Source organism: Poecilia reticulata, linkage group LG16 (assembly GCF_000633615.1).
Source record: "Poecilia reticulata strain Guanapo linkage group LG16, Guppy_female_1.0+MT, whole genome shotgun sequence".
Taxonomy (NCBI): Eukaryota; Metazoa; Chordata; class Actinopteri; order Cyprinodontiformes; family Poeciliidae; genus Poecilia; species Poecilia reticulata.
The window spans coordinates 22954432-22967018 of NC_024346.1; the positions used below are offsets into that span (position 1 = coordinate 22954432).

The 12587-nt window shown below is 37.5% G+C and overlaps 1 protein-coding gene across 1 annotated transcript in view; it reads left to right on the forward strand.

Annotated features, from left to right (window-relative positions):
- The window catches only part of ddc (dopa decarboxylase), an 18226-nt gene extending 11663 nt beyond the window's left edge, over positions 1–6563 (forward strand). The window contains exons 10-14 of the mRNA XM_008432141.2: positions 707–783; positions 1481–1500; positions 1590–1688; positions 4024–4125; positions 5072–6563. Of these exons, the coding sequence (XP_008430363.1) occupies positions 707–783; positions 1481–1500; positions 1590–1688; positions 4024–4125; positions 5072–5272 (499 nt within the window). The 3' untranslated portion in view covers positions 5273–6563. The remainder of the gene's footprint in view (positions 1–706; positions 784–1480; positions 1501–1589; positions 1689–4023; positions 4126–5071) is intronic.
- The last annotated feature ends 6024 nt before the right edge of the window (positions 6564–12587 follow it).

The following is a 12587-nucleotide window of genomic DNA, read 5'->3' on the forward strand; positions in this document are numbered from 1 at the left end:
TAATTGTGCTACTGCAATTAGACATTGAATAATAGTTTACATATATGAATGATAGAAATATTTTTCCAAGAAAGTAACCCATTCTTCAAAAGTCAGCGTTCATGCTATATGACACAATAGCTTCACATTTGTCTTTGCTTTCACTCATGGATCCCTGAAGCTACAATGAGAACTGATATCCATCTACACCTTCATCATTTGCACTGTAAAAATAGAACCCAGCCTTCCACCTGGCCCATCTATCAGCATCTACTAAATAGTGCTTGCTCTACAGGATAAAATGGCGTCAGAAGAGGTTTTTAAATAACCTTTTTCCTCATTCTGACAACAAAATAAATAGAAAATTGGGCAGTGTGGACATTACTGAATGTGCATGTGGAAATTACTAGATAGTGAGAAAAAAATGATTTCTACAGGTTTTATCCCAATATGTATTGTAAAAACACTCAAAACTGAACTGAAAAAAGACCATAAATAGAAAGTGAAACTGTAAAAATTTTGTCTGATGAGTAGTTTCTGAAAAAATAAAAGATCCTGAGACAGTAGGTTTTTTGGACATTTCTGAATTTATATAAATGCATTTTTCATCCTCTCACTGATTCATCATAAAAGCAGTCCATAATTTATGAATTTCAGAATACAATGGTCAAAAATATTTTGGGTGAATTTACAATAAAGTACAAATGTTATCTGATTTTATCAACAGGGTGAAGAAGAGGGCAGACATCATTGGAGCTTTTAAAATGGAACCTCTCTACCTGAAACATGAAAACCAAGAATCAGGTAGAGTCTGAATCATTTTTCAGTCACCTTCAGCTATAATATGCAGAGCAGTTGGACCCCATAAAAGTATTTTGAATTTTAATCTATTTACAACCGCAAACAGTGATGTTGTGTTTGAGCAATTTAGTGCTCGAAAAACACCTTTACAAGATAACCTTTGATGATATAACCCATGTCTCTGTGAACATGTCTGTTATACGTGCTTTGTGTGTGTGGGGGGTGAGCATTGTCTCAGTCTGCAGATGGGCTCAGATTTGCACTATAATTTGTTTGAAAGGCAGAGGCAGCTGCCGCCCTCCACATCGAGGCACCTTACAAAAGCCGGACTCTTCAATCTAATTAGTGGTTAGTAGCACAAGCTAGCCCCTTTCTACAGAGATCAGCTACCTGAAGGCGTTGTGGAGTGACAAGGCTGTGATCAGTAAGATAGAGAAGGTGGGCACATTGGAGAGGAACAACACCTGGCCAGATAAAAAAAATAAGCCTGACACTTTATCAGCGAAACGATCCCGAAGCTAAAACGTGTTGACGTTTCACTGAATTAATTCATGTTTATGGAAAAAAAAAATTTGCCTGGTGAACTAAGAACATCACCTCAAAGAGATTAGTATGTTATTTTGACCACCTCATGTGTGAATACAAAATTATCGTCTCACCAACATTTGATTATCAGCATTATTATCTTTTCTTTCAACAGGGCTGGTCACGGATTACAGAGTAAGAGAAATCATCATTGTAAAAGACCAGAATATCTGCAGTAACACAAATGTCGTAGTATTGACCACTTTTCTGTCTCCGAACTCCAGCACTGGCAGATTCCCTTGGGAAGAAGGTTTCGCTCTCTGAAGTTGTGGTTTGTGTTTCGAATGTACGGGCTGAAGGGCCTGCAGGCTCACATACGAAAGGTAGGCAACCAGCTGAGTGACTGAATATGATGCTTCCAAATGTATCTTTGCCTTTGTATGAGTTGATTCATCTGAAATATTGGCCCCCCCTGCTGTGTCTTGGTGTCACTGGGATGTATGACAGATCAACCCAAAGTGGATCATACTTGTGAATTGGAAGGAAAAGGATACATGGGTTCCAGTTTTTTTTTTTTGACTAATAGAAATAAATCCTGACCAGTTTCCCTAAAGAATATCAACCCCACACTTTTCACAGTATTGTGTGTAATGTTCTTTGAAATTCATTTTTTTCATTCTCTTCTAAATTAAGGTTTTCTTTGTTGGTCGATGAATGACGATGTTTGATATGAATGTTTTTGCAATTCTGATTAAATTCTGTTTTTGCAGGTATAGACTTTTATAATGATATTTGTTAATAATTTTAAAATAAATCTCCTATAATTTTTCATCATGTCAGTGCAAATAAAGTCCATCCGTTTTCCACACTGTCTTAATAATTATTATGGTGTAGGATTAGGGGGGGGGTTGGAATCTGTCCCAGCAATGACCGGGTGTAAGATAAGGTTTTTTTTTTTTTTTTTAACAATCCATCACTGACCCAACACAGAGAAATACAAGACAGGCCAATCATGAACACACTGAAAATATTATTTACGTTAATGCAAAAAGTCCCGTTTTTGAGCTGACTGACTTTGCCTTCTTCCTCTATTTATTTGACATTCTTCTCTTATACCCATCCCTAAAACTGAGCTTTATGGTAAATGCCATCTCCATCTTCGCTTTGCACATTTAACCCCTCGAAATCCTCTTCTCCAATAACGTCCCTCTTCTGTGCCCCTGCCTGACTCATCTTCATCAGCGTAACCGTGATCCATCTTGCCAGACATAGAACACATGTGACTGATATCTCCTTCTCGGTAGCAACATTTCCTCCCATCTCTGACCGCATTGCTGCTCGTTTTTTTCCTTTAAATCCTTCACGGCTGAATGCCTGGCTGTCTGCGTTCCCCTTCCTCCTCTTCCTCCTCCCTCTGGTCTGCTCCGTCAATCAAATGAGCCTGTTTCATGTTTATTCTCCATTTTAGATAAAGTGGCAGCTTCTGAGAAGAATTACTGCAGCTACATACATAAATAAGGCACAAAATTGTGGCCACTTTATTTTAAGTAGCTTCTCTTTTTGTCCACAAAATAGCCTTGATGAGCAATGATGGCATAAGCTGAGAGCCACTGGAGGTAACCTGAGGAGCCGGTTACCAGGATGTAAGCAATAGATCTCTGTTTACTGATGGATGATGGGTTGAGGGAGTGTTATAAGGTGCAAAAACTACATGTGCAGCATGCACTAACAAGTTACCCTCGCGTTTTAAAATAAATATTTAATGAACATACAATAAGTACAAGACAGGAAATAAGGTTACTACCGTTAATTATCTACTAAACCTTTTGGAAACAAATAAATAAAATGATGAATTGCCGTTGCTCGTGTTCGGTGTGTGTCCTGTCTTTATTATCATGGCTAGACTGATGCTCACTTTCATCCAGCATCTCAAGGGCCTCTCTGATCTTAAGTGGATAAATTATGCAGCAGCATGGCTGATCACTCACAGCCCGTCTGAAAATCATATTTGTTGAAAGCAGAATCTATTATATGGCTGATGTTATGCCTCCCGGGACTCGCCTCTTGTTGATGTAAACCTTTACATGACTAGCTTGTTTCATCAGATGTCAAACTACTGACGATTACATGCAGTTCTTAAATACTGCCAGATGGGTTGTTTTAAAGATCGCTTTTAGTTACGCAACTCAACACTGCCATCTAGTGAGGAAAATGACACATCTTACACCTTTTAGTTCAGTTTTCTTGTGTTTTTTTGAGACATAATAATAACAATTAAAGGGACATAATATCCAAACAATGCTTCAGAATGTGGAATATTATGACCTTATTTTTCAAATGTTTAGTCTGTTATGCTGCTTTCCCACAGTAATAAACAGAACAACACCAACAAAACGGCAAGTTTGTTGAAAAGTTAACATTTTATTTCAGAAATGTTACTTCTTCAGTTTCATTAGTTTGTTTTCTTACTGAATCTCATGTTCGATTAAAAAATAATTGTCAGGGAAGATGATCTTCTCTGACAAATGTCTTTCTTGACCCAGTGATATTTTTTTGCATGGTTGTAAGTTAGACCCTTTAATTATTAAAACCTCCATCTTGACATTTTGAGAAAAAAAAAATCATCAAATGAAATTTCATATTTGTTTACTTGCACTGTGCATTCCTGAGTACATTTTATGTTGAACTTTAGGGCATTTTGGTGTCTTCTGTTTACAGCAAGTGGCGCTGGCGAAAGAGTTTGAGAGCCTGGTAAGAGCAGACAAGAGGTTTGAGATCTGTGCTGAAGTTGTTCTCGGACTGGTTTGCTTCAGGCTTAAGGTAATAACATACAACACCAGCCCCATAGATTTTCTCTAATCTGTTCATTTCTGTAATATTTGTCCTCTTTTCAATATAGAATTGGAAGAGGTTCCTCTAAATTTAAGTGCAATCCATTCGCTGTTTACAGGATTCGGCTAGGGACTTTGAAAATGTCAAATTCAGTTTTCCAAATAAGGAAAAGAAATGAAATTGTTTAGGACGTTCAGGATCAACTCAAAACTGCTATTTGGCTGACCTGCAAAGCAGGAAGCTGCCGTGTCTCTACCCAAGATGAAACTAGTTTTACATTCTCATGCATGGATGAATGCTGACCAAAAAAAAAAAAAAATCTCCTCCTCCGGAATGGACATCTTCAAGTTTGTAAAAAGTTGAAGCTGTCCTCTTGGACTTAGCAACTGGAAAATATTTTGTTGTCTGATGAGGCAAAGACAGGAGAATTTTCCACAATGACAACAAGTACGTTTGGATGGCAAAGTGTTCCTTTAAGGCACTGAACATTTAACCGACATTAAAGGTTGCATTATGCTGCCAGTGGTTTCAGACAGTGATTCAAATGATGTAGAGAAGAAGGACATCCTCCATCTCAAATCCACATTTGGGACGGATGCTGGACAAAGGTGGGTGTTCCAAAAGGACAATGCAGGGTATTAAGCTTTATACACGATTCTGACCTCAAAGCTATTAAAATGTTATATGCTTAAAAACTTTTTTTTTTTTTTTGCCAATGAACCAATCAGTAAAAATAATGCTCTAACATTTCTGATAAGAGGGAATGTGTATACCCAGCTTCTAGACTAGAGTCTGCAAAATGTTTAAAAGTGTGAACCTGATTCTTCTTCTTTAAGAACTATTCTAGTCCATTTTTTTTGATGTAACAAACTTCTTCTCTTTCTAAAAAGTTTGCCGATTAGGAATCTCAACATCACGCTGTCCCTTCTCTTAGGGCTCCAATGAACTGAACCAGAACTTACTGAAAAAGATCACAAAGAGCAGGGAGCTGCACCTGGTGCCCTGCCAGCTCTCTGGGCGCTTCGTCCTGCGCTTCGCCATCTGTGCACGCAGTACTGAGTCGCGCCACATCCAGCAAGCATGGCGCCACATCACACAGCTAGCTTTTGAGCTTCTGCAGGAGCAGCCACATTGACCATGACTTTAGGAAGCATCATTCCACTCTGATGCTGAAATGACAACCAAAGTTTAGGCAAAAGATTTGTGAAGTTTGCAGATATAAAATGCCCTTGTGCTTATTTGTGGAGTTTTTATTTTTGTAGCTGTCAGTAAAGTTTTCTGTCTGCAGTCATGTTGGTAAGTCTGAGAAGTATTTGTCATTATTTTTGCATATGCTTGACCGTCTTGAAGATATGTGTGACGTAAGCATGACTTAATCCATGCTGTTCAAAAAGTCCTAAACAAATAAAAAGGGAAAGGAGTAGATAGTACGTTTTGCATCTGCAGTTTCTTCATTCGTTGTCTAAGCTTGTCTTTGTGACTGCTTGGTGATTTTGAACCTGTTCTCAACTTGTGCACTTACCTCTCTGCTGGCTTTTCTGTGCCCGTTCTGCGTTTTCTGGTTGTCAAAGCTTTATGGCTAAATGAACTGCAGCTTAGCTTTGTAGCAAATGCATCAGTGGTGCAAAAAATAAATTGTTTAGTCAGCATATGTCTGCTGCTTCATCTAGAACCAGCTTCTCAATGTACTGTATCTGAATGTTAGTGAAATTTAAGAGATAAAATGTCAAGTTCAAAAACTCCAGTATTGCTAATTTGAATAAATCCACATTCAATATCTGTTTTGTAAAGATACTGGTGTTTCAGTTATACCGGCACAGATGAGGTAATCATTGTTTTATTTTCTTTATTATTTGTCTTATGCACAGTGGGCATTTGCAATCTGTAGCATAAGAGCACAGTATAGTTATATTCTTTTAAATAAGAAAAGGAAGAACGAATGTTTCCTAATTTACAAATGCGAAGCACTAATAATAATTTTCTTTAATCTTATTGGAAATTGTAATCATGGGTTATTTTTGTACTCATTCAGAGATAATACAGCAAGTAAGTTGAGATAAAAGAAAACCATTTTAAGCAAATGTGCTTACTGCGTACGTATGATGTGAATTTGTGCTTACAGAAATAGGCCTACTTTGGGTCTTTGAATCCCACCGTGATACGACATCTTTGACTACAGATACATATAATCCATGGTTTCCCTTGAATTAACCAGTCATGTCTGTTGCTGTCTTCAATGGGACTCGCTCTTGGAAGCTTGTATTTTTTTTTTTTTTTACAGTCTTTCATCGTAAAGCCTATGTTTAAATTTCAGGATCAAGAAGTATGAATATGAACTGTTGCAATGAACAAATGTGATTAAAGCATTGATGTCTTTCATCTGTCTGGGGAAAAAATAAATAAATCTATGGCTTGCAATCAACACCTCCTTTGATGTAGGAGTGTTTTCTTCGTGTGCTCCATGCATTGTTAAACATTTTTTAATGAAGTCTGCTGTAATCTGTCAGATATGATTTATATTTTCTTGACTTGTTTGACTCCCACAGACAGAAATGTAATAGTGCCTCAAAGTGGAGCTACAATAGCTACTGAATTATATCATAAGTTGTTTATAGCTCAGAGTCATGAAAGTATTGCTTTAGGTATTATCAGTTATTCCTTTTTTTTCCCCCATAATCATCCAGGGATTTCATCAAATGTTTTCTAAAGTATTATTTTACAGATCTAACTTTATGAAGTCCTTGCTTGATTAAAGATGGCAGGCGGAGTATACACCCTTTCTCTCCAACTAACATGCTGCACCAATCAGCTTCCTCTGAAGATGCTAATCCCTGCAGACCAAGACTAGCCTTCTATAACTACAGATGGGGATTCACTGTTAGACGTTAATGCTTAGTCCCTGATTACTGCTCCACATTACTACCCTGTTGATTTATTTATCTCATAATATAATGCATAAGTAATCATAGCCAGACAGGATGGATTTGGGTAACATCTCCTTTAGAGTTCATAAAGAGAGAAGGGCTCTTGGCAGGTTTAGTCTATGATAAGACATCGTGGCAAGACTACAGGGACATAAAAGTACTATTACAGAGGTCAATCACTTATAATTATGCACTTGACTCATGTAACCAGCATGAATAAAAGATGACTTTTACTCAATATTTTTGATGAGCTGGGCAAAACACACACAAAACAATGCACTGGAGGCACTACAATACACTCAATAGAGGAAAATGTAGATTTGACATTCTACTTTTTTATTACCAAGGAACACCATGTTTACTTTTTATGAATTTCACTGACCTGTTTTGTTGTTCATATTGTTTTTCTATTGGGTTGCTTACTGTGCACAACAGCTTGGTTTTTAATTTTGGTAAGAATGTATTTCCAGAAGATTTTAAGTTGTGTATTAGATACCAATAGAATGAGCATTAAATTAAACAAGAAGAAACAGAGGTGAAAGGCTGAATAAAATAGGAAGTTTCTTCATCGTCTTCTAATAGAGGATAAGATATCATAAGTGACTCATGAATTGACAAAAAGCCTGAGTAAAAGGTGGTGTAAGTTTTTTTTTTAAGTATCACTGTTCTTTGTGGAGTTATGAAAATAGGCAAAAATTGGTTAAGTTAGTCTTTAATCTGTATTAGAAATATTGTACAACATTTAAAAATGATTAAGCATCGTATTTCTTTGGAGGTATGTGTGTCTGTGTGCATTACAAATAAACATTAAAGCTGCACTTTACAGCTTTGCCACAAGGGGACGCCATAAATTACATAAAATTCACCATCCATGGGTTTCACACAAATAAAATGCAAGCTTTTGAATACAAGCTTTGAAAACAGGCTAAAACTGAAAAAGGTTAACATTTACCTTTCTTTAAAATTTGGTTTTCAAATTATAATTCTGAAGCTCAAACTGAGCTGGACATTACGGGAGTTCAGTTTCATTAGCCACTCCCTGCCTTGACCGGTAGTATTAAAAACATAATTAAATAGAACATGCCTGAGACACAAAAAGTAGCTACAAAGATCTGAAAAAGCAACAGACAAGAAACTGTATTTCACATCTATTAGTCTTTAAAAGGTTACAAAGTCATGTATAAGGTAAACTGCAGTAAGAGCCATTATCTACAAATGAAAAAAAAATAAATGGAACAGTGGTCAACCTTTAGAAGAAAGCCAATCAAAATTAGTCCACAAGCACATCATTGACCATACAGGGGATCCCAGAAGAAACCAGAACAATATCTAATGCATCACAGGCCCCAGAGTTTATGATTCAGCAATCAGAAAGCGACTTGGCAAAAGCGGTTTTCAAGAGTTCCAAGGCTTTCCTATAAAAAAGTTTTTCTTAAAAAACTACCACCTTACTTGTGTCAAATAACATTTTGGTAATCTATGAGAATATTTTGTCTGTGGAAGAGACAAAGAGACAACAGTGGAACAATTTTTATTGGTGTAAAACACTCTATGTCATTTCAAAAACAGAACATCACAATGAAACAGCGTTGTGGTTGTGTGATGGTCTTGCCCTGCTTTCTTCCTTCATGACCAGGATATGAGTGGCTGCAGTCAAAAGTACAATTAGTTACTGGTTGTAGGAGAAAATGACTTTTTCACATACCGTAATAATTCGGGAAGCTATTGTTACCTAATAAACATTATTTGATGTTTATGTTTTGCAAAAAAACACGCTTTCACATCATTGTCTATTTATTGTATTTAATATCTATTGAGTATTTTAAATGTGGTTCCCACGGCGTTTTGTACACAGCATTGTCATTTTTAAGTTTTTGCTTAATGCTCCTGACACTTTTTTATGTTTTGTTTTGGGTTTTTCTTTTCTACAAGAGCAGTTTTGAAGTTAAAAACTTCAGGGGGAAAAAAAACGAAATAACGACTCAGTCAAATCCTGTGAAAACTCAACAGCTCTAATGTTTTGGATTTTTGGAAATGTACCTCAGACGAGCTCGCATAGATATCTTGCATTCACTTCACAGACTGCAAAGTAGGACTTTGATGTCGAAAATGCATGACAGCCTTTCAGAATGTAACTTAGGCGGCATGTCTCAGAGCAGCAACAAAGAAGAACCTCCCGGTGCCCTTCCTGTTCCTGAGGAACAAACTCAGCCTGAACACTTACCTCTCTCACAGGGCAAGTTTCAGTCATTTGTTGTTTGAGCTTATTTGCTGAAAGCTCGTCCAGGACACGCTTTTCACTTGGGAGGCATCAGATGGGAAAATATTGCAATCTGGTGGTCATCAGCACGTAACTGAATCTTAAGTCACAACTATACTTGAAACCTCAGAGATCACATTACATGGCCAGCATTTAATGGTTGGTGCTGAGCTGTACACTGGCTGCAGTTCACTCTAATACTTAATAGATAATTCTGTTAGGATGAGAGTTTCCTGGTAAGTGTGTGGCAGTTTTAGCGTGCGAGATGAATAGGATTTTATTACATCTTGCTGGTGGAGATTCTTCTGTAATTTCACTTCTTGGGAGGAAGACGGTCTTCTGAAATGTACAAAAGACAGAAGGCAGACTACGATGGGGGGTGGAGGGGGAGGGATGGTAAAAAGATGGGTTGAAAGTGCACCAGCCCACACAATAAACAGCACATTAGACATGAGAGATCATTTTCTGGCAGTTTAACAACTGAAGGAGCCCATTATGAATCGTGCATGTATGAGTCCAGTGTGGTTGTCTGAGCAGTATTACGCATGCAGAACTTTAAGTTACAAACTGTGAACATAACTCACTGTTTGCTGTTTGATCTGATATTAAAAAAATCAAGATACGCAGAATTCAACAGACTTAAACAAAAAAAACAACTAACAACAACAACAGTACCTCTCATGAACATCCCCCTTCTCTGATTTGCAAGATCCCAAACTTATATTGCACCTGTTCTGACATTTTAAAATGCAGTACTTACCAATCTTTTAGCTCCAGCTTCACGTTAAATAATAACAGTTGTGATTCAGTCGTTCTTTTTCATTTATTATTTATCAGGTTATCAGTCTGAAATTAATTTGTTGCTTTCCCGTTATGCACGTCCCCATTATGCTTTTGAGACAAATAGGTTTCCTTCATTTGTACTTCTCACTAATGTGGTTTATGATCAATTAGAATCAATTAGAGGTAAGCACACTCCAACTAAGTTTATCAGAAATTAACGTGTAAATCTATTATCATTTAATGTAATATCAAGATACGTGTACTTAAGGTTTATAAATATAAGCAAACTAACAAACAAACAAGCACAAATGAGCTATGAGCAATTGCTTCAACTAATGCAATTTAAAGAGTAAATGTCTAAAATAATGAACTAGCACTGATTTTTAACGGGGCACTATTATGTATTTTCTAAGCACATAGAGCCATTTAATAGCACAGTTAAGTGTTTTTGTTGCCTTCAGTTGTTATAAAAATGCAGAATCATATATAGGGCTGCACAGTGTCGCAGTTGGTAGAGCTGTTGCCTTGCAACAAGAAGGTTCTGGGTTCAATTCCCGGCCCTGGTCTTTCTGCATGGAGTTTGCATGTTCTCCCTGTGCATGCATGCATTTTCTCCAGGTACTCCGGTTTCCTCCCACAGTCCAAAAACATGACTGTCAGGTTAATTGGCCTCTCCAAATTGCCCCTAGGTGCGAATGTGTGTCTCTGTGTTGCCCTGCGACAGACTGGTGACCTGTCCAGGGTGTACCCCGCCTCTCACCCGGTACACTAGCTGGAGATAGGCACCAGCAACCCTCCCAACCCCACTGAGGGACAAGGGTGTAAGAAAATGGATGGATGGATATATATTTTGCATTTATGACTGCTTGGTCAATGTTTTAGTGATTATTGCTCCTGCAAGCATCTTATGACCACAGACCAGGCCAGGAGGCAGCTGGAGAGGCTCCATCAGCGTACGGCTGCAGCCCCGGATGGCATGTCCCTCAGGACTCTAAAGACCTGTGCCAGCCAACATGCCCTCTGCTTAGACGCCTCTTCAACCTAAGCCTGAGTCAGGAGGAAGGGGAAAAAAATGAAATCACAAACATTAAATTGAGAAACAAAAGAAACATCAATGCTTGTATCCTGCTGAGACATTGTTGCTTGGACTTGCTCTATTATTGTCCAAAAGTATCTTCTAGAAATAGCAACAAATATGAGTCAAGAAAAAAAAAATCCCAAAAATGAAGATAATAATTCAAGGTGATTTACACTTACTACTTCAGCATGAACTTGCCTGCATGAGCTCCATTAAGAAAGAAGATCTAGAATGAACACACATCAGCCTCACTTTGAAAGAAACAACTTCTTTCAGCTTCAGCTTCAATAGATGTCTGTAATCTGCATCCACGATGCTTCTTCTATTTCTTCTCATTGTGGAAATTAAATTTTAAAAGTGCTGCCTTTCCGGTTCACTTCAACCGGCAGGTTTCAGGTCTCACATTTGGCAGCTAAAATTATTCTACATGCACTGTCTGCTGAAGGAGAAATGTGATTCACATTGACTGAACTGATACTTGCCTCTTTTTGAAGACAGGATGAAGACAATAAGGAGAAGACAGATTTGTTAAATATTACATAAAAAAAATCAACATACATACAGGGGGGTTTTCCACTGTCAGCTCACTGTGCATCACTTTCTCCTCTCCTCTATCTCCTCATTATACACTCACCAGCATTTCCAGGAAATCAAATAATGAAGCTTACAGATGACACCACAGCAGCGGGACTCATTTCATAAGAAGATGAGTGGCCCATCAAAACCACTCTGACTGGGTGGTGTTCACTGAACAATCTAAGAAAACTAAATGACTTGGTTTTAACTTTTTTCTTTTTTTGATCACATTTTACGTGACTACTACTAAACTGGTGTGTGTCTGGTTTTCATTCATGTTTTTTTCTGTACATAGTGGTGTTTGTGATGTATCTTTAACTTTTATTGATAGGACCTTATAGGAAAGATGCTCTTAATTTTATTGTACTGTTTTACAGTACAATAAAAACAGCAATAAAGTAACTCATTCGTTCTAATGTTTAATTGTTAAACGTAAATTCTCATACCCTATTCTTCAAATTGTAACAATTCAACTTTCTGGATTCCCATGCTGGGTGTGGGACATGTTGTACATTACTTAATGTCTATCACAGCACAGTAATTGCTTTAATTCATTTTGTAATCAAATCTGCTTTTTCAAAGTTCTGAAAGCCTGAAGGCAGATTAGGATCCAAACACCAATTTGGAAAGAGTTTTTTTTTTCTTCCCCTGACCAGACAGGGAATCCAAGCTAAAAGGAAGAACACAAAACATGACTTGACAAGAGCACTCACCAGACTGGATGTGGTTCTTTCACTGAATATCAGCATAAGTAAATAAACGGCTCAGTTGAAATGAAATGACTTGCAGAACTTGAACATGGTGTTCTGAGAAACAAAACACGAACACA